Source organism: Rosa rugosa, chromosome 6, assembly GCF_958449725.1.
Source record: "Rosa rugosa chromosome 6, drRosRugo1.1, whole genome shotgun sequence".
NCBI classification, from domain to species: domain Eukaryota; kingdom Viridiplantae; phylum Streptophyta; class Magnoliopsida; order Rosales; family Rosaceae; genus Rosa; species Rosa rugosa.
Window position 1 is genome coordinate 42233769 of NC_084825.1, and position 18937 is coordinate 42252705.

The window sequence follows — 18937 nt, forward strand, 5'->3', positions numbered from 1 at the left end:
CGACCACCAAGCTTTGAACTTTCTTACGCCTCCACTGCACAGTCGCGGACCTATTGTCTTTGCCCCCCAGCCTGTCAAATATTGAAGGCTCGCTATCTCTTCCTTCGAGAGATATTCTCCGCCAAACGCTAGGTTTGCGGGTTGGTGGCGATTCTCGCTTCGCAGGAGCTAGGGACTTCTCCTGACTTTCCTTCTGGCGAGCGCTGGTTTTTGAAGCCCGTTGCGACATCTTAGGAAGCTGCTGGAGAACCCGCGGGGCGATGAACCTTTTGGAGGTCAGTGCCTCCACCTGTCTCTGGTATTCTTCTGGAGATCTCACCAACTGCGATGGTTTAATCAACCCCTGATCCAGCGCTTCTAAGGTTCGCTTTGCTTCTCCAAATCTCCGCTGGAGTTTTCTCTTCCTTGAAGAGCTCATTTCCACTGCCTTGCTCTTCTTCTGGGTATACCATCTCCCTTCTTTGATGGAGGACGTCGACACTGGCGGAATGTAAGGTCTGGTTAAAACCCCTTGCCGCTTATCTACTTGCTCTTCTTCCCTCGCGGTCTTCAACTTTTTGAATAAGTTTGAGTCCCTTGGAGAAAGAGTTTCTGAACCTTTGTATACTCTTGGGCTGCACGGTTGGAAGTTTCTAGAGGATGATACTAACCGTATTGGCGGCAGAGATCCAAAGCGGACAGTCTGGGATGTTTCCTCATCTAGGGCTTGAGTGTCACATTCTTCCTTGCACCGCGAGCATAGGACGATGGGTAAACGAGTCTTGGATTGATTCCCGCTTCATGACTTTGTCTCCAACCCTTTTCAAATCCTTAGCCGCATGGTCTGGACTTTGATTCTGCTGATCTTTTTCACCCCATGCCACGTCCACCATGTTGATGCCGGTATCTGGGAAGGGATCTAGATCCACCAACGCTGCTGCTGTTTTCGGTGCCTCTACTTGCAAACTACCGTTATTTAACCAGATTTGGATATGATCCTTCAGCTTAACACAATCGGCTGTATTATGATTCCACATATTATGGAGTTTGCAGTATTTCTTCCCCCTTAGCTGCTCTGGTTTGGGAAATGAGCCGAAGTCGGTTTTCACCATCTTCGCGGTGATCATTTCATCCAAGATTTCATGCGCTTTGTTCGCGTCGTAAGTATAACTTGCGAACTCTGGTTTGGTGAAAACCACCGACTTGAGTTTCACCGGCTCTTTGCACAGTTTCAGTTGCTTTAGCGTTGAAGCCTTTTTCCCGGTGAGTTCCAGGGCAGCTATCTCATCTTCTTCAGACTCATCAGCCTCTGCTGTACTAGATTCCTCACTCTTGTAGTAAGGATTGAAGGAACTAGATTGATGGCTGAGTGCAGCCACTATTCGGCGTTTCCCTGGGATGCATGTCCCCTTCGAGGCGTTTTTCATAGCGTCCATCTCCCTGAGCAAGTGCTCGAAACTTCCTACTTCTGTGATCAGTTCCCCCATGGAATTGAACATGCTTCCATGCTGTTTTTTGCGTTGGCGGGGCTCTAAGCCTTTGATTGCCAATTTCACCAGTTCTTTCTCCGGCAGAATCACGTTCAACTTTCCTTTCTGGATCTGAAAGCGCTGTAGGTACATGACAGCGGATTCAGTTGGTTGCTGAGCCATCTGAGTGAGTGAAGCCAGATCTACTTCCGGCTCGATAGTCCCGAAGGTTTCCTTGAACAGCTTCTCCATCGCGGGCCAACTCGCAACTGATCCCGGTTGCAGCTTAGTGAACCAGGTGAAGGCAGACCCCGATAAAGAAGTAGCGAAGATGTTACACTTCAGATTATCGTCGTTCTGGTACTGGCCACACTGTACTCGAAACCTAACCAAATGGGCCGCGGCATTTTCGACTTCCTCTCCCGAGAAAGTAGAGAATGTAATGTTCTTATATCCCCTAGGATAAGGTGTTTGTGTAATATGCGGTGGGAAGGGCCCTTGGTAGGCCTCCTCCAGGTTAGGCCTCTGGTTCGCGGCCCTGATCATTGCTTCTACCTCCTCTCTCCTTATATATCTTGGATCAGGAGGAGGTGGGTGAACCACTGTATCATCAACTGGCCAGATCAGCGGTGGCGCCTGTGAAGCCTGATTAACCAAAGATATGCCACCTCCATGGGTCATTTTGTGTCGGTTTGACGTCTGCGACATAAAACCCACTGATGGCTGACCCTTTGTGGCTGTGGTGACCTTCGCTGGACTTTCAACCCAGTCGATACCATAATGGCTTGCTGGAGGTGGATCGTGGTGCACGTATTCAACTCCGTCGCTGTCATATTGAGGAAACAGGCTATGACCAACAGAGGCCCCTTCATTGATTTTCAAAGTCCTGGTTCCTTGCGTGACTGATGACGCGGCGTTGTTCTTCCCACCCGTTGCCACAGTAGTTTCTTTACCTCTGACTAATACAGCAGTAACGGATGTGGCTGTACTGCCGCCGCTTGCTTTTTCTCGAGCATTTGGTGGTATGTACTTGCCTGACCCTGTAGACTGGCCGAGGGACCCTAGAATAGCATTGGGGTCCCCTAACACCTTATTCAGGACATCTCTTGCCTGATCCATCTCAGTTTTTTGCATGGCAACTTGGATCGCGGTATTGTATCCCTCACTGCGACTAGCCGCGACTTCTGTGAGAACGACCTTAGTCTGCGCAGCTTGGGCATTTATCAAGGTCACGAGCTGTTCATGTTGCTCCTGGGCTTGTCGTGACGTGTGGTCTATATGCCCTTGCAACAGCTCCGCATTGCGCTCCATCTCCAGCCTGACTTTCGTCATCAGATTGTTGGACATTCGTCGCTGCTCCTCGAATCTTTTAGCCGTCTTTGCCCAGAATGTACTATTGTATTTTCGCATGATGTTAAGTTGCGCTTCCAGGCTGGCGTTTTCTGGGATAGGGATGGGTACAAAAACATCCGCTCTCACCTCGTCCTCAGCCACCCTGGTGGTATCAGACGCTTTTCCGGCCTCATTAGGCTGGGCGGTGAGAACTGCCTCGCCCTCAGTAGTGGGTTGTTGACCTTCTCCTCGTTCGGTCGTCATCTCTGTTGATGGCGTGTGGAGAGAAAATCTTTGAATTACTAATTCTTCTAAAAGACCACGACAGTCTGCACGCAAGTGCGGTCTGTAACTGGAGGTCTTATGTTTCGGGCAGTTAACGTAAACCTTTTGATAAGGGTTTGCGCTTGACTTCCCAATGGCTTCTGGAAGTCTGAATTGAAAGTAGCTGAATTCAATAAGACACTATGAATCAAGGTTTAGACGTGCGGCCCAAGTATAGTCGCCTAGACACAAACTTTCTTTCAAATCCTTTGGGCAACCTTACTAAAATGGCCAGGTGGGGGAGGGCGATCAAAAGAGGCAGAATCCATTTTGGCATGAACTACTCCCACATAGTGGTTTAGGCCCATTTGTACGCACTTCTGGATTCAATAACCTGTTATGAACGTTGTCCCCTTTCTAGACACCATTTCACATAGGCTATTCTTACTAAGATGAGAAAGATCATAAGTGTGAAGACAGTTCAACAAGTGTTAATAAAAACCGCCCTTAACCTTAAGGGACCTGAATTAGGCACCAATAAGGAGTTTAGGTCAATATTAACAAAAGAGACTTCACCTATTCCGTTATGATTCACAACCCCTTACTAACCTCAACTTCTTAATAGTGGTGTGATTTACAGCTCACAGTTTGTCCCACTGGGCGTGCCAAAATGTTTGGCTCCAATTTTGTTGCAGCTAGTCAACAGTCTCTTTTCTTGCGCGGGCGTGCCAGCACCGTTTGGGTGCGGTCGTCGGGGGTGTCCCTTGACCTGACTTCTATCAAGCGATTGTAGACGAGGAGAGCACCAACCTCGTCGTGGGATTCTTTATGCCTCGTGGCGAGGACTTTTGTTGAGCTTCTTGAAAATCACAATCGATACTCGATGTTGTAGATCGAGCAGAGCGAGAACCACTGGGAAGTAGAGAGAACTTGCTAAAGCGTGACTTTAGCTTGGCTGGGTTGCTAGGGCGTTACCCTTGCTTGGCTGGTTCTGTAACCGTTGTGGTCGCGGCACTACCGTCGGCTCCCGAGGAGACTAGGACCGAAGCACGTTGACAGAGGGTTTGGTGGCACTGAAAGTCGGCTTCTGAGAAGACTAGGACTAGGAGTGTGATCACCTATAAGAGAAAGAGAAGGAAAAGAGTTGCTCTTAGAGAGGTTTGCTCTAGAGAGAACTTAGATCATCTTAGAGATGTTTTGATGTATGAATGAGTGAATTGTTCTATGTTGTAGCCTCTATTTATAGGCTACCAAGAAACACTATTTGGCCTTAAACAACTCATAATGGGTTAGGTTTTAGCACTTAAACATTAATGGAATGTTAGGTTTGAATACTTAAACACTTAATGGAATTTGTTAGGTTTAAGTCATTTTCTGCTCCCTTATCTCTCAATTTTTATCTCCACTAAGAACTCAGATTCAACCTTCGATTTCTTCATATGAAATGATCCACCATGAATGTAGATTATTGTGGTAAAATTTCAGAATTTATTTCCATGTGGTTGGGCCGGAAATGCTGCTGGACCTCTTACAGGTCCAGTTTCCAAGTTTTGCATTTGCAGAAAATTGGACTGTTTGTTTGAAGGTTTTCCACTCCGAACGAGCTTTGGCACTCTTCATAAGAAATGATCAATTGGATGTCTAGAATTAATCTGGAAAGTTTCAACTCATTTGGAGTTCGGATAGTTATTCCGCCATCCCTCATTTCTTGTCTAGCTCGCTTTCTCCTAGCCGAAGTAGGAAAATGTGCTAAAGTTGATTTTTCATTTCCATGTTTGGTAGGCCTTATTTAGCCTCTTAATAATATATTTTTGAACTTATCGAAAATATATATGTGAGCCACTGATATTGGCTCAATTTCTCCAAGACACGCTTTGTCAAACAAAAATGCTCATTTTGGGTCCAAACAGTGACTTAGAGAGAAAAGTCATCGGAGACCTTGCCGGACTCCGGTGACCAGTGGCCGGCCGCGGACTCCGGTGATCGGACTCCGGCGACCGGTGACCGGATTCAGGCAAACGATCACCGGAATCCGGCAACCGGTCACCGGAATCCCGAATCCGGCTACCGGACTGGTGATCAGATTCCGGCGTCTGATTTTATTGCCCCCCAATACTCATATTATTGCCCCCCAATACTTTTTTTATTTCCTTCCAATAATCATATTATTGCCTCCTAATAATCATATTATTGCCCTCAATAATCATATTATGACCCTCCAATAATCATATTATTGCCCTCCAGTGAATTGCATAAACTCCCAAAATCAAAATGAATACACTACAGGCACAATTGATCAATTTATATGTTCAATTCTACAAGTTCACTTTTTTTTTTCCTTCCCCATTCTCGGAGCTCACAGTATACTAAAATAAAAAATTGGCCACCCAGAAATTGCTCTAGGCACCAGATCGGAGCAAACTTAGCCTTCCACCCTCCCCCCTCCCCCCGATCTGGGGACGAAGACACCGGTGATTGGCTCGACCGGGACCGGAGGCAGCCTTTTCACTGCCAATCCAATTGCGAATCAAGATTCCGAGTCCTAAGAAATTGCTGTTTTTTTTCTGAAGAAATTGAAGTTGATCAGAGTCGTCGGTTTCTGATGGATTTGGGGTTTTCACTGTGAATGAGATGACGATTAGAGCTTTGTTTCAGTTATGGCTTCAGCCGGTGGAGAAATCAGAGTGGTGGCTGTGCAGAATTCGAGTTTTAGATTGACTCGGCGGACGAGATTCGCTTTTGTTTCGGGTTTTCACAGAGGCGGTGGCTTCCTTGATCTGTTGCCAGTGCTCGGTAGATTCTTGCTTCTGAAAATGGTTGTACTTGCAGATCGATCGGAATCCTATTCCATGGAACAAGGTGGTCGAGGAGTCTGGTTCTGCAGGATCCGATTCGGATCCTCTCTGTGATGTCGCCGCTTCATCATCACCGCGAATCCCAATGCGAGCGCCGGCAAAAGTCGAAATCAGAGTGGAATTTGTGAGAGAGAGAGAGAGGCCGGTGTCCGAGATAGGAGAAGAATGAGTGTGGCAATGCTTGTAATTTTCTAATTGAACTTTGTCTAAAACAGTCTTTTAGTTGTTAAATGGGTAAGTGGGAATAAAAACCTCTTAGTGGAGTAAGTGGGTTTATGTTGGATCAAAATTGGGCATTTGGTCAAGGCCCCTTTTTAAAATATGAAAGACTCAACACATAATTCAATGTATGTGTGCCAAAGAAAAACATAAAACTTTTTTAGATAATAAAAAGGGATGAAGATATGACTCAACATATAATTCAATGAATCAATGTATGTGTGCAAAAGAAAAAAAATAAAAGACTTGTTTAGATAATAAAAAGCGATTCCTCTGTCTCTTCTTTTTTGGTTTGATCAATTCTATAATCTCTTGTATAAAAAAGTTAGGACAAAACTTCGCTAACCAGCCCTGGTCAGCAAGGGCTGCCCATGATTCCCTAGTGACCAATCAGGACTTTACACATAAGACACCTTTTGTCTCTTCCTCTACCAAAAAGTTTCCTATTACTTTCATGTTCTACTTAACAGTAAAAAAAAAAATTTGACGGAGCTGCATTGCTGACTTAGGCTTAAAAGACAAATCTCGAAGTAGGTTCTGAAAGAACTTGCTTACTTGTTAGAGTTAGGAAAAAACCCCGTCGTGTTTTGATTGGATCTACGTAATAAATCGTTTCTTGACCAACGGGAAAGTACTAGGGCAGCCATGGAATCTGCAAATGTTAATGTAGATGACTCTAGCAGGATTTCAAAGAAATGGGCTTCATTTTTTAAGCTTCTCATTACCCGCAGGAGTCCCTCTTATACAGACACACACACACAGCCTTTCAAGTGAGGGTTCCATTTTTTTGGCCAATTTAAGAAATAGCTTATTAGACTAACTTTTTCGTCACATATTGGGATCTCGATCGTTCAGTTTTTAGGTCCCTATGAGTAGATCAATTCTGTTAATTTTAGCCAAATTGATGATAATTTTTTTGAATCAATCGATAAATGATTGTCATTAAGACATCTCAGGCCAGAATGGCCATTACATACCCCTCCGCTACCATTTGCAGATAGACAAGAGGTTGTGGGGGTAATGTTAGATCAAATATGGACTTAACACATATCATCATAAAGTAATTGATGATTAGCTAAATGTCAAACCTAGTTTAACATGGATACAAACTGTAAATCAATACTAGTAACTTAATGAAAGAGTGTATCAATTCATTAAGGTAAGTAATCCAATTCTTGGTCTGCAAGAAAGACCACAATGAAGTGTTACATTAAGAATCTAACTAGGAAACCTAAACCGATATGGATAGCTTTAATGGGAAGCTTTTTGAGGTTTAAGTCTCCTATATATATAGATGAATTGGTCCCTGATTACTACCGATGTTTTTGCATATTGTTCTGTCCATTGAGAAGCAAGTTAGTAAGTAACAGAATGTCATATTCAGTTATCATGTTTAGTAGCTGCATAAGATGGAATCCATGCCAGTGATTGCTGAAGGTAAGCCTTGATCCCTTTTATGATTGTTGTGCATATGTTGTGAGCATGTATATATGGTTTTTACAATTGGTATCAGAGCATAGGCTCACAAATATGAATTCAGTTTTTGCTTAGCATGAAAATCGTTTTAGAGTTTTGCAAAACAAACACACAAAAAAAAGGAGGGTTTTTGCTTTACGGGTCAAGTAACTGATCAGGTAACTGACCAAGTAACTGGTCAGGTACCTGACCAAGTAAGTAACTGATCAGGTAACTGACCAAGTAACTGGTCAGGTACCTGATCAAAGTAAGTTACTTAATCTCTTGAACCAGTCGCAGCAAACACAAGAGCCAAGCCCAAAACCCGACCCGAAGCCTTAAGAACAAAGGACCGTTGTTCTACAACGATCAATTTCGATCAAGAAGAGGGTATGGGACTGGATTCGGAAGTGTTTGAGGTGTTTTCATCTCAGAATGGATTCAAACCTCGATTGCTGTGAATCAAGATACCAAGAGAATTGTTTTGCTGCATCTGGATAACAAATTCAAGCTTCCGCTGTGATTTTTAGCAGCAATTTGGGGAAAAAGCAAAAACAGGTTTTTTTGTGAAATTGATTTCGATTCATAGCATGATTATTAATTTTTGATTGTGCTCAAGAACCCTAGTTGCATTCCCGGCGTGCGTTAGGCTAGAATAGATGGTGACCGGATGAAATTTACAATTTCTTGATTGTTCTGTGGTTTCTTGGAATCTAAACAATTGTGTTTGAATGTGTATTTGTGATTTGATATGCATGTTCAATTGATTGATGATATTGCATTGTATCTGTGATTGTGTAAAACTGTATGAAGAACAAAAATCTCCCAGAATTTTTTACACATTGTTAAAGTTGATAGATACAAGAGCTTATTTTCTTACAAGGATGAATCTGGATAGAATATAAAGTTAAAAGCTCATGAGTTTTGTGGTTTTCTGTTGGCATAAGTGATTATGATGCACAAAGCATTCTTCATTGATGTTGGCAGAAAACACTGATCAGGTAACTGACCAAGTAACTGACCAAGTAACTGGTCAGGTAACTGACCAAGTAACTGGTCAGGTAACTGATCAAGTACCTGATCGAGTAACAAAACTGAAATTGTGTTTTGTGTTTTAAAACTATGCTTCAGTTTTATCTTCCAAAGAAGTGGTCAAGTGTGGTTTTAGAATGCAAGACAGCAGTATGCATGCTTTATGAAAATATATTTGGATACTTGGAAATTTTTCTTCTGTCTAAAGATGTGGATGAATCTCCTTGGATAACATATTTTGATTAAGCATGGGATATTGATAAAGAACTTCAGGATATTAAGTTTCTGCTCAAAAGTGATGCTTAATATTATTTTTATGTATGGACTGACTGGATGCAAGTATGGATGATATATTAGGTTTTCTGTATGAACTTTTCTTGAACTGTTCTTGTTTTGGTTGCTAAAAGCATAATAAAACACAGAAAACTTAAAGTTATTTTCTTTACAAATTGAGAACTCACATGAATTTTGTTTTGCTCCTTAGGTAACTCTTACATGAACTTGAACAGTGTCTTGATGTTAACTGGAACCAACTATAGAGCTTGGCTAGATTCTGTAGAGAACTATATGGGAATGCAATGCATGAGAATATAGACTATTGCTTCACTGAGGACAAACCTGAAGAGTTAACTGAAAAGAGCACTAAGAAGGACACTGATCTTTACAAGAAGTGACATAGATCCAATAGAATGGCTAAGAACCTCATTCGTACCTCTATGTCTAAGACTTTCAGGGGAAGTATAGAAGAACCTGAGCTAGCATCAGATTTTTTGGAACTCATAGGTGCTAAGTTTAAAGAAAGTGAAAAAGCAGAAGCAGCTAGGTTGACCAAGGAGTTTCATGACCTAAAGTACATGGGTTCAGGGGGAGTTAGAGAGCATATTATGAAGATGATCAATATAAATGGCAGACTCAGAGAACTCTTGATGGGGGTTAGGGATGAGCAGGTAGTGCATTATGCACTACATTCCTTGCCTAACAGTTTTAGTCATCTTAGGACCAGTTACAACTCTCAAAAGGGGAACTGGACTCTAGATGAACTTATATCCATCTGTGTGGATGAGGAATCTAGGATCAAGGAAGAAAAGGAACCTGCTACAACCATTAACCTCATTGAGAAGCCTAAAAGGAAAAAGCCCCAGAATAAGCTTAAGCCTACCAAAGCCATAATTAAGAGTTCAACAGCTGCAGTGACTAAGAAAAACAGGCCATTCATGTTCAAGTGCTACTTTTGCAAAAGAGTAGGACACATGAAAAAGGACTGCACTGGCTATAAGAATTGGTTAGCCAAAAAGGGTAAGATTTTTTCTAATACAGTTTTTTCTTTAGAAATTAATCTTATAAATGTTGAACCACAGTCTTGGTGAATAGATTCAGGCTCACCTATTCATATTACTAATTCCTTGCAGGGATTCATAAGGAGGAGAATCCCAAAAAGTGATAAAGTGAACCTGTGTGTAGGCAATGGCATGAGAGTGGCAGTCAAGGCTATTGGAACCTTAAAGCTCGATTTAGGATTAGGAAAATTGTTAGTTTTGGACAATGTTTTTTATGTACCTTCCATGAGAAGGAATTTGGTTTCAGTTTCTCTTTTAGTAAAATCTGGTTGTAGACTTGTTATGGATAGTAATGGAATTCTTATTTCTAAAAATTCTGTTCAAATTGGTTCTAGTGTTATTATGAATGATTATTTACAGTTAAATTGTTCAATGGCTCAACAGGAAATTTTACTTGTTAAAAATAACACTAACAGTACTAGCATTTTAACAGGTGTTAAAAGAACCAAACTAAATGAAAAGTCTGCATTTTTATGGCATAGAAGACTCGGCCATGTTTCAAAAGAGAGACTGAAAATTTTGGTGAAAAACAACATCCTAAATGAACTTGATTTTTCTGATCTAACAGACTGTGTTGAATGCTTTAAGGGAAAAATAACTAATACGAGAAAGAATACTGCATATAGAAGCCAAAATTTATTAGAACTCATACACACTGATATATGTGGACCATTTAGGCATCAAACTATCTATGGGAATGTGTATTTTATCACATTCATTGATGAATTTTCTAGATACAGTTATATTTATCTACTTTCAGAAAAGGCACAAGCATTGAAAGCCTTTCAAATCTTTATGTCTGAAGTAGAAAATCAACTAGAAAAGAAAATCAAAACAGTAAGATCAGATAGAGGAGGTGAGTTCTATGGCAAGTACACTGAATCCGGCCAACAAAATGGTCTATTTGCCTTGTTTTTACAAGACAATGGAATTAAAGCTCAATAGACAACACCCTATAACCCACAACAGAATGGTGTTGCAGAGAGAAAGAATAGGACTCTTTTGAACATGGTTAGATGTATGATGTGTACAACAGGTTTGCCTAAATTTCTGTGGGGTGAGGCTTTAAAAACTGCAAATTAAATTTGCAACAGGACACCTAGCAAAGCCATAGAAAAGACTGCTTTTGAGCTTTGGTGTGGAAGGAAACCTAGTCTTCATCACTGCCATGTTTGGGGATGTCATGCAGAAGCTAGGATTTATAATCCAAGCTTGAATAAACTTGATCCTAAGATAGTTAGTTGCTATTTTATAGGTTATCCAGATAAATCTAAAGGTTATAAATTATAGGGCTAAATACTGTTTAGTACCCGGTGGTTTGGGTTCAAAATCAATTCAGTCCCTGATCTTTCAATTTCATCAAAAACACCCTCACACTATCAATTTCTCATCCAATAGACCCTTCCGTCATGATTTCGTCAAATGGAACAGTTAAGTAGCTGATGTGGCATGCCAACTTGGCACTGGTGGGCCCACATGGCAGACAAAATTCCAAAATAAAATTTCAGAATTTTTTTTTTTAGACAAAATTGCAGAAAATTTGAAATAACAAATTTGATTCTCTCTCTCTCTCTCTTTCTCTCCTCGGTTTCTCAGCAATCTCATCCTTAGATCTGCCGAACCAACCAATCTCACCACGGTTTCTCCGTCGGTCGCTCCCATACCGGAAACGAAGCTCTTCTTAAGTCTCACGCTCCATACCCACCACTCTAGTCATCATTTCGTCTGTCGTGAAAGCCCCAAATAGATCGAAAACCGGCGACTCCGATTAGCAATCGGACTCGGAATCCTGATCAACTTCAATTTCTTTAGAAGAACACGAATTCGATTCGGAGATAAGGCTATCGCAATCAGAATCGGAATCTTGAGTTTGGGTATTCTCTCTAGTCATCGGGACTTCATCGGCGTCAATCTGGATGTAGTCCATGAGGATTGATTCTGGGTTTTTGCAATTTTTGATTTCTCAGAATTGCAGAGATGAGGGCTTGTCATCGGACGCCTTGCACGGTGCGATCCGATCCGATCCATTCCGCTCTGATCCGCGTACGTCATCATGTTTCTGTTCGACTGGTTCTACGGCGTGCTCACTTCCCTCGGTCTATGGCAGAAGAAGGCCAAGATCTAATTATTCCTAGCGCTCGATAATGCCGGCAAGACCACCATGCTTCACATGCTCAAAGATGAGGTCAGCCCCCCATCCCCTTATTCCTATTCCATTTTTTCCTTTACTTCAATTTCAATACATAGATTAGATTCTTCTTTTATGTTTGAGACGAATTGGAAGTTAAGCTAGATTTACCAAATCTGTAATTTTTATGCTAAAAGCTAAATAGCTTTACAAACTGTTGGGAGCTTGAAGCTGAAACAGATTCATACTCCAAAGCATAAAAGCAGAGAGCACCAGAAAACTAATAACTAGGCCAACTCTAAACTTATCTCTTCGGCACCAGCAATTAATCAAAACAAACAGCTTAGTCCGCAGCTCAGAATACAAGAAAAACAATCCTAATCCACCTAGTTAATGATTTGAGTTTATGCCCAAAATGTTCAGTGTTTAGGATGGATTATACTTACATGTGTGTATTAGGATGCTAATTTGTTTGGAAATAGATTGTTGTTTATGTGATATAATTTGAGCTTTATTGTTTTGGTTTCAGAGGCTGGTGCAGCATCAACCTACGCAATATCCCACATCCGAGGAGTTGAGTATTGGCAAAATCAAGTTCAAAGCCTTTGATTTGGGAGGTCATCAGATTGCTCACAGGGTCTGGAAGGATTACTACGCAAAGGTAGATGTTATGGTGTACCCTGTGGATGCCTACGATGGTTTTAAGTGGCTCTCTCAATACATTACTGCGAATTGGTTGTTCAAAGTTCTGAGCAGTGCCTTGTGTAGTTAGTTTCTGGAATTGGTTGGTCTGTATGCTTACTATGAATCTGTGTTTATTAGAATGAGGAATGGAATCGATGTGATTTCATTCTTGGTTGTTGGCTACTGACAATTGAAAACTATGTTGCGATTACGTTGGGTTTTGCAAGCTCGACATTTTGTCAATGTTGCTTAGGCAGTTTGTTCAGTAAAATTGTTATTGACCCTGTGTTAAAAAAAAAAAAAAAAAAAAAAAAAATCAATGTCACTGCTTTGTAAAATTAAAATAAAAAATTCCCAGAATTTGTTATTTCAAATTTTCTGCAATTTTGTCTAAAAAAAAAATTCTGAAATTTTATTTTGGAATTTTGTCTGCCATGTGGGCCCCACCAGTGCCAAGTTGGGATGCCACATCAGCTACTTAACGGTTCCATTTGACGGAATCATGACGGAAGGGTCTATTGGATGAGAAATTGATAGTGTGAGGGTGTTTTTGATGAAATTGAAAGATCAGGGACTGAATTGATTTTGAACTCAAACCACAGGGTACTAAACAGTATTTAGCCCTAAATTATATTATGCTCATCATTCACCTAGAATTTTTGAAACACATCAAGTAAAGTTTCTAAGTGAAAAAGTTCACAATACAAACCTTGAGGATTTATCCTCAGATTTTGAGGAAATTGTGTCAGATGAGAATATAAGTGTAGCATTGTCTTTAGAACAAGAAGTAACTGGTCAAGTAACTGATCAAGTCACTGATCACGTAGCTGTAACTGATCAAGTAACTGACCAAGTCACTGATCGAGTACCTGACCAAGTAACTGATCAAGTAGCTGTATCTGGTCAAGTAACTGATCAAGTAACTGACCAAGTCACTGATCGAGTACCTGACCAAGTAACTGATCAAGTACATGTAACTGGTCACGTAACTGACCATGTAACTGACCAAGTAACTGTACCTGGTCATGTAACTGGTCACGTAACTGACCATGTAAATGACCAAGTAACTGTACCTAGTCAAGTAACTGACCAAGTAACTGACCAAGTAACTGATCAAGTAACTGTAGCTCAACCTAATCCTGACAATCCTCAGCCTAGAAGATCACAGAGAGCAAGAAAACCAACTTATAGGGGGGAAGAGAGTGACTACATTGTTTATCTGCAAGAAGCAGAAATTGAAATGGACTGTGCAGAGGACAATGATCCAACTACATTTAATCAGGCCATTGAAAGTAGTGAATCTCATCAATGGCAGCTAGCAATGGAAGCAGAAATTAATTCCATGAGTCAAAATGCAGTTTGGGAATTAGTTGAACCTGACCCCAACCAGAAGCCTATAGGTTGTAAATGGGTTTTCAAAACCAAAAGAGATGCAAATGGCAATGTAGAGAGACATAAAGCAAGATTAGTTGCCAAGGGTTTTACACAGAAGGAGGGCATTGACTTTACTGAGACTTTTTCTCCAGTTTCTACAAAAGACTCGTTTAGGATAATCATGGCTTTAGTGGCTCATTTTGATATGGATTCTGTGATTTCTACTTTTGGATTTACAGAAAATCTTGTTGATGAGTGTGTTTACTTGAAGACAGTTGGGAACAATTTTATTTTTCTGGTACCGCTCTATGTGGATGATATACTTTTGGCTAGCAGTAACATTAAACTGCTTAAAGACACCAAGAGCTTTCTATCAAAGAATTTTGACATGAAAGACTTAGGAGAAGCATCCTATGTACTAGGCATTGAGATTAAAAGAGATAGGGTACAAAGACTACTTGGTTTGTCTCAACAGAATTATATTACCAAAATTTTAAAGAGATTTGGTATGGAGAAGTGTGCAGCAAGAGAAGTTCCCATGTCCAAAGGAGATAAGTTAACCAAGAAGCAAAGTCCCAAAAGTGATGTTGAAAAGGAAAATATGGAGTCAAAGCCTTATGCCAGACTTGTAGGAAGTCTCATGTATGCACAAGTCTGCACTAGGCCAGACTTGTCTTTTGCAGTAGGGATTTTATTAAGGTTTCAATCTAATCCAGGCCATGAGCATTGGGTAGCTGGGAAGAAAGTGTTAAGTCACATTGTGGCTGGTACACTTGTGATCTATTGTGACAATGAAGCAGCTGTTTTCTTTAGCAAGAATAGTAAAAGATCAAATAATTCCAAGCATATTGATCTAAAGTATTACAGTGTTAGAGAAAGAGTAAAACATGGTGAAATAGTTGTTTTGAGTATTGACACAAATTCACAGCTAGCAGACCCCTTCACCAAGGCCTTGTCAGTAGCAGCATTCCAGAAGCATACAGCAAGCATTGGAGTTTTAGCTAATTTAGATGCTTAGGTTCAGTAGAGAGTTAGTCCAGTTGGAGAAAATAAAATTCTATGTTTCTAAGTTCTTGTGCTTTTCAGTTGTGATCTTTTGTTTTATTTATCACAACTCATTTGTAATGACAGATTTTATTATTATCAATAAATTTTTGAGGTATTTCCAGTTATGATTTTGCTGCAGCTTTATTGTTTTATTTTGGAAATTATCATCTTGTTTTGAATATCATACTTGCTATCAGGTGGCTTAAATCATGTTTAGCATGATGTTAAGGTTCAAGCAATAATTTTAAGCTATCAGTGTTCAGAAAAATTTGCTTGAGTTTCTGGTTTAAGAAACATAAGTAGGATCTGGTATATGCCTTCTTGTTGATACACATTAGCATATATCGTATCACTTCTGGTTTGACATATGTGGATTACAGGAGCTTGTGTTAGTGGTTTTGAAACGCTGCATTTTTGTTAAAATGTATACTGTTTCTTGCTCTGCATAAGTAACTGTGATCTGACCATGTTGGAATGGATTTTCGATTTGAGTTTGTCATCTGGCGCGCATTTCAGTAAGTTAAGTAGGTTTTGATGTTCTCTGGTGCAAATCATCGAGAATGATATGTGTGAGTCCAAGGGGGAGATTGTTAGATCAAATATGGACTTAACACATATCATCATAAAGTAATTGATGATTAGCTAAATGTCAAACCTAGTTTAACATGGATACAAACTGTAAATCAATACTAGTAACTTAATGAAAGAGTGTATCAATTCATTAAGGTAAGTAATCTAATTCTTGGTCTGCAAGAAAGACCACAATGAAGTGTTACATTAAGAATCTAACTAGGAAACCTAAACCAATATGGATAGCTTTAATGGGAAGCTTCTTGAGGTTTAAGTCTCCTATATATATAGATGAATTGGTCCCTGATTACTACTGAAGTATTTGCATATTGTTCTGTCCATTGAGAAGCAAGTTGGTAAGTAACAGAAGGCCATATTCAGTGATCGTGTTTAGCAGCTGCATAAGATGGAATCCATGACAGTGATTGCTGAAGGTAAGCCTTGATCCCTTTTATGATTGTTGTGCACATGTTGTGAGCATGTATATATGGTTTTTACAGGTACCACATGGTACAAAGGGACTAGACCATTCATTATACAACCAGTTCTCACTTATGAAAGCAAGTCTATTACTATGATAACCTAGGACATAGTAATAAACCAAGTAAAACTACACTCATTAGCGCCTGAAAGAAAAACTAACAAGCATAGTCCCTAGAAAAGGGTTATTGAAAGCAAAGACTACTAACAATCTATAGCCCTAGGTCCAAACACTTAGCCCAAAAGACAAAGTGAAGGCCCAGGCCAATAAACAGCAGCCCTAAAGGACATCCTGCCAAGGCACAACAGCGAAGCCCATCTTCTCTCCACAGCCCCAAGCCTTCAAGCTCCAGAATGCCGCCGTGATCCCGCCACTGCCTCCGATCTTGCACCCAACCCAGAAGAGAGGGACGATCCGCACCACAGATTGAACTTAACCCCAACCCGGTATGGGTTGCACACTCACCGCCGTCTGGAGCGAAACCCAGCCGCTGCAGTCCGGATCGAAAGCCTTGGCCCCACTAGGTTCTTTAGGATCTTTGAATTTCCTATCCTTTCTTTCTTTTAACCTTAACCCTTGGCCCCATTACAACCCTGAATAAAGACATTGTTGATCTTTGAAGTTGTGCATTCGATTTGTGGAGACTAGTATGGAGGGGTGAGCATATGGTGTCACTGGCCTTTCGTCCGAGTTTTGGCATTCCAATCGTGGGATCATATGTAAAAAAAAAATTCAGAAAAAGCCTTTCTTTCTTGTTATCATATGTGAGCTATTTGTTTGTCTTATTATATCATTCCTCTCACATATAACTTGAGTGAAATATATGCTTATACATCAAGTCAGAAAATCATGAGTGAAAAGAAATTGAGAGCATCTTTGTGAGAAATTGAGTTGACGCTTGTTTGACCCATGAATAAGTTGGTTCTCCTTTGTTGCATTAGTTTGATTGTCCTTGTATTATAACTTTAGCACTACGGTTATCAAAATAAATTAGCTTTTAAGTGAGGTTGTGAATTCTGACATATGATTGCTTGAATCTTGTTGACCATACTTGTGGGCATTATAAGTTCTCTGAGATGTTTGGAAGACATTAGGTCCGTGTCTTTTGTCCTAGTTAGTTCTTTGTTTGCTAAGGACTAGCAAAGCCTAAGTGTGGGGGTATTTGATAGGAGCATAATTATGCGATAATAATGTTGTTAATTCCCATATTTACTTTGTTAGTTTATCTTATTTTCTGGTTAATTTAGTTGTTTTTATGTTTATTAGGTTTTCCGAAGTAAGGAAAGAAATAAGAGCAAAAGGAAGGAGATATGTGCAATTGATGGAGAATTGTGGACTCTTGATGAATCAAGGAAGCTTAAGGCAATATGAAGGAAAAGATATTTAGCAATTAATTCTCTTGGCTGCTCCTATTGGATAGAAGGATGTCAATGAATCCTAAATCAATCAGAACATTAATCAAGGAGTGAGAGTCCCAAAAGAAAAGAAGGAAAGAGTTACAAACTGAATAAAATCTCTCCTTGGACGTTCAAGAAAAGGGGGATCTCACATACGAAGAAGGAGAGACGCACAAGAGCTTGAGAAGAAGAAGAACTACAACCTTGCCAGAAACGATCGATCGTTGGAATTTCCGAGATCGATCGCTGATCCGTATTTTCCAATTTTTTGATTTTTGTTGTCTTCTTCCTCCATGAACTCCTTTGTGTTTTTGATTTCCATTATGTGTAACTAAATTTCCAGTAGTTAGGGGGCAGTTGAAGCCCCTAGACATGATCCATAACATGCTTTGACATTCAATTTGTTTTCTAATTACTAAAGTTGAGGTTTTGTTTACCGTATTTCTCATTGATGAATTCTATGTTTGTATGCTTTGGAGGCCTACTTAGTATGCATGCTAGGGTTCTAATACTTTGATTGTTTGATGCCTGGATCAATAGTTGGATTCCTCAAATTATCTAGAGAAGTAATTGGTAGTTTTCACTAGCAAGTAAACAAAACCCTAGGTTTAGCAAGGCTCTAAGTTATTTGCGATGCCTAGTGATTGCTCAAACTCTTTTCAAACTTAATGATCTCTGCATGTTTAATCTAATAAACGTACCTTTAGGTTGCATTGCTTGGGAATAGTCTAGGTGTAGAGCACTTCCTGCCTAGCGTACAAAGTAAGAAAGGGTAATAGGTTGTGTTCAAGCGTACCGAGCCAATCTGAGCGTCTTCAACTAAGTTAATTGGTAGCAAATTGGACAAAGTGTGTTTTGTGTGATTGTTGGGGGTGGATACTTCCTTCCTAGCTAGTTTCATTATCTTGATATCAACCAACTTCAAATCTGCTTCAATTTCGTTTTTCTTTCTGTTCTCTGTTTTTCTGTATTTTATTTCCACAGCAAATCAACTCCGAAATTCACCAAATTTTGTGTGCTGGACGCCTGTGTGTCTAGTACGTCTCTGTAAATTTTCATATTTTTCTGGGTTGTTTTGGTTAGATTCGTAGTTTGTCTTTTGACTGCTGTTCAGTAGGAACTGCAGTCACGTTTTTGTGACTCTTGTTGAAGCACTTAGTTTAACTTAATCCTCTGCGGGAGACCCTTATTTCTCTATACTACGATTGACATATTTGCAGGAGAATAAGGAAAATCAATAGCTTTTAATTTAGCTATCAGCCGGTGCTAGTAGTTGTGAGATCCGAGGGGAGGATCTCGAAATTTGCTTGATTT

General features: G+C 40.3%; 1 protein-coding gene across 1 annotated transcript; it reads left to right on the forward strand.

The window, feature by feature from the left end:
• Nucleotides 1-11485: 11485 nt before the first annotated feature.
• LOC133718033 (GTP-binding protein SAR1A-like) lies at nucleotides 11486-13051 on the forward strand. Its single transcript, XM_062144824.1, has 2 exons — nucleotides 11486-12127; nucleotides 12600-13051. The coding sequence occupies exons 1-2, from the start codon at nucleotides 12104-12106 to the stop codon at nucleotides 12840-12842; spliced, it is 267 nt and encodes an 88-aa protein (XP_062000808.1). The 5' UTR covers nucleotides 11486-12103; the 3' UTR covers nucleotides 12843-13051.
• The last annotated feature ends 5886 nt before the right edge of the window (nucleotides 13052-18937 follow it).

Excerpts from the sequence above, each read along its gene's own strand:
- LOC133718033 (XM_062144824.1), top strand. The coding sequence starts at position 12,104 with ATGCTTCACATGCTCAAAGATGAG. Across the intron at positions 12,128-12,599 it reads TTCACATGCTCAAAGATGAG|AGGCTGGTGCAGCATCAACC; the intron begins GTCAGCCCCCCA and ends TTTTGGTTTCAG.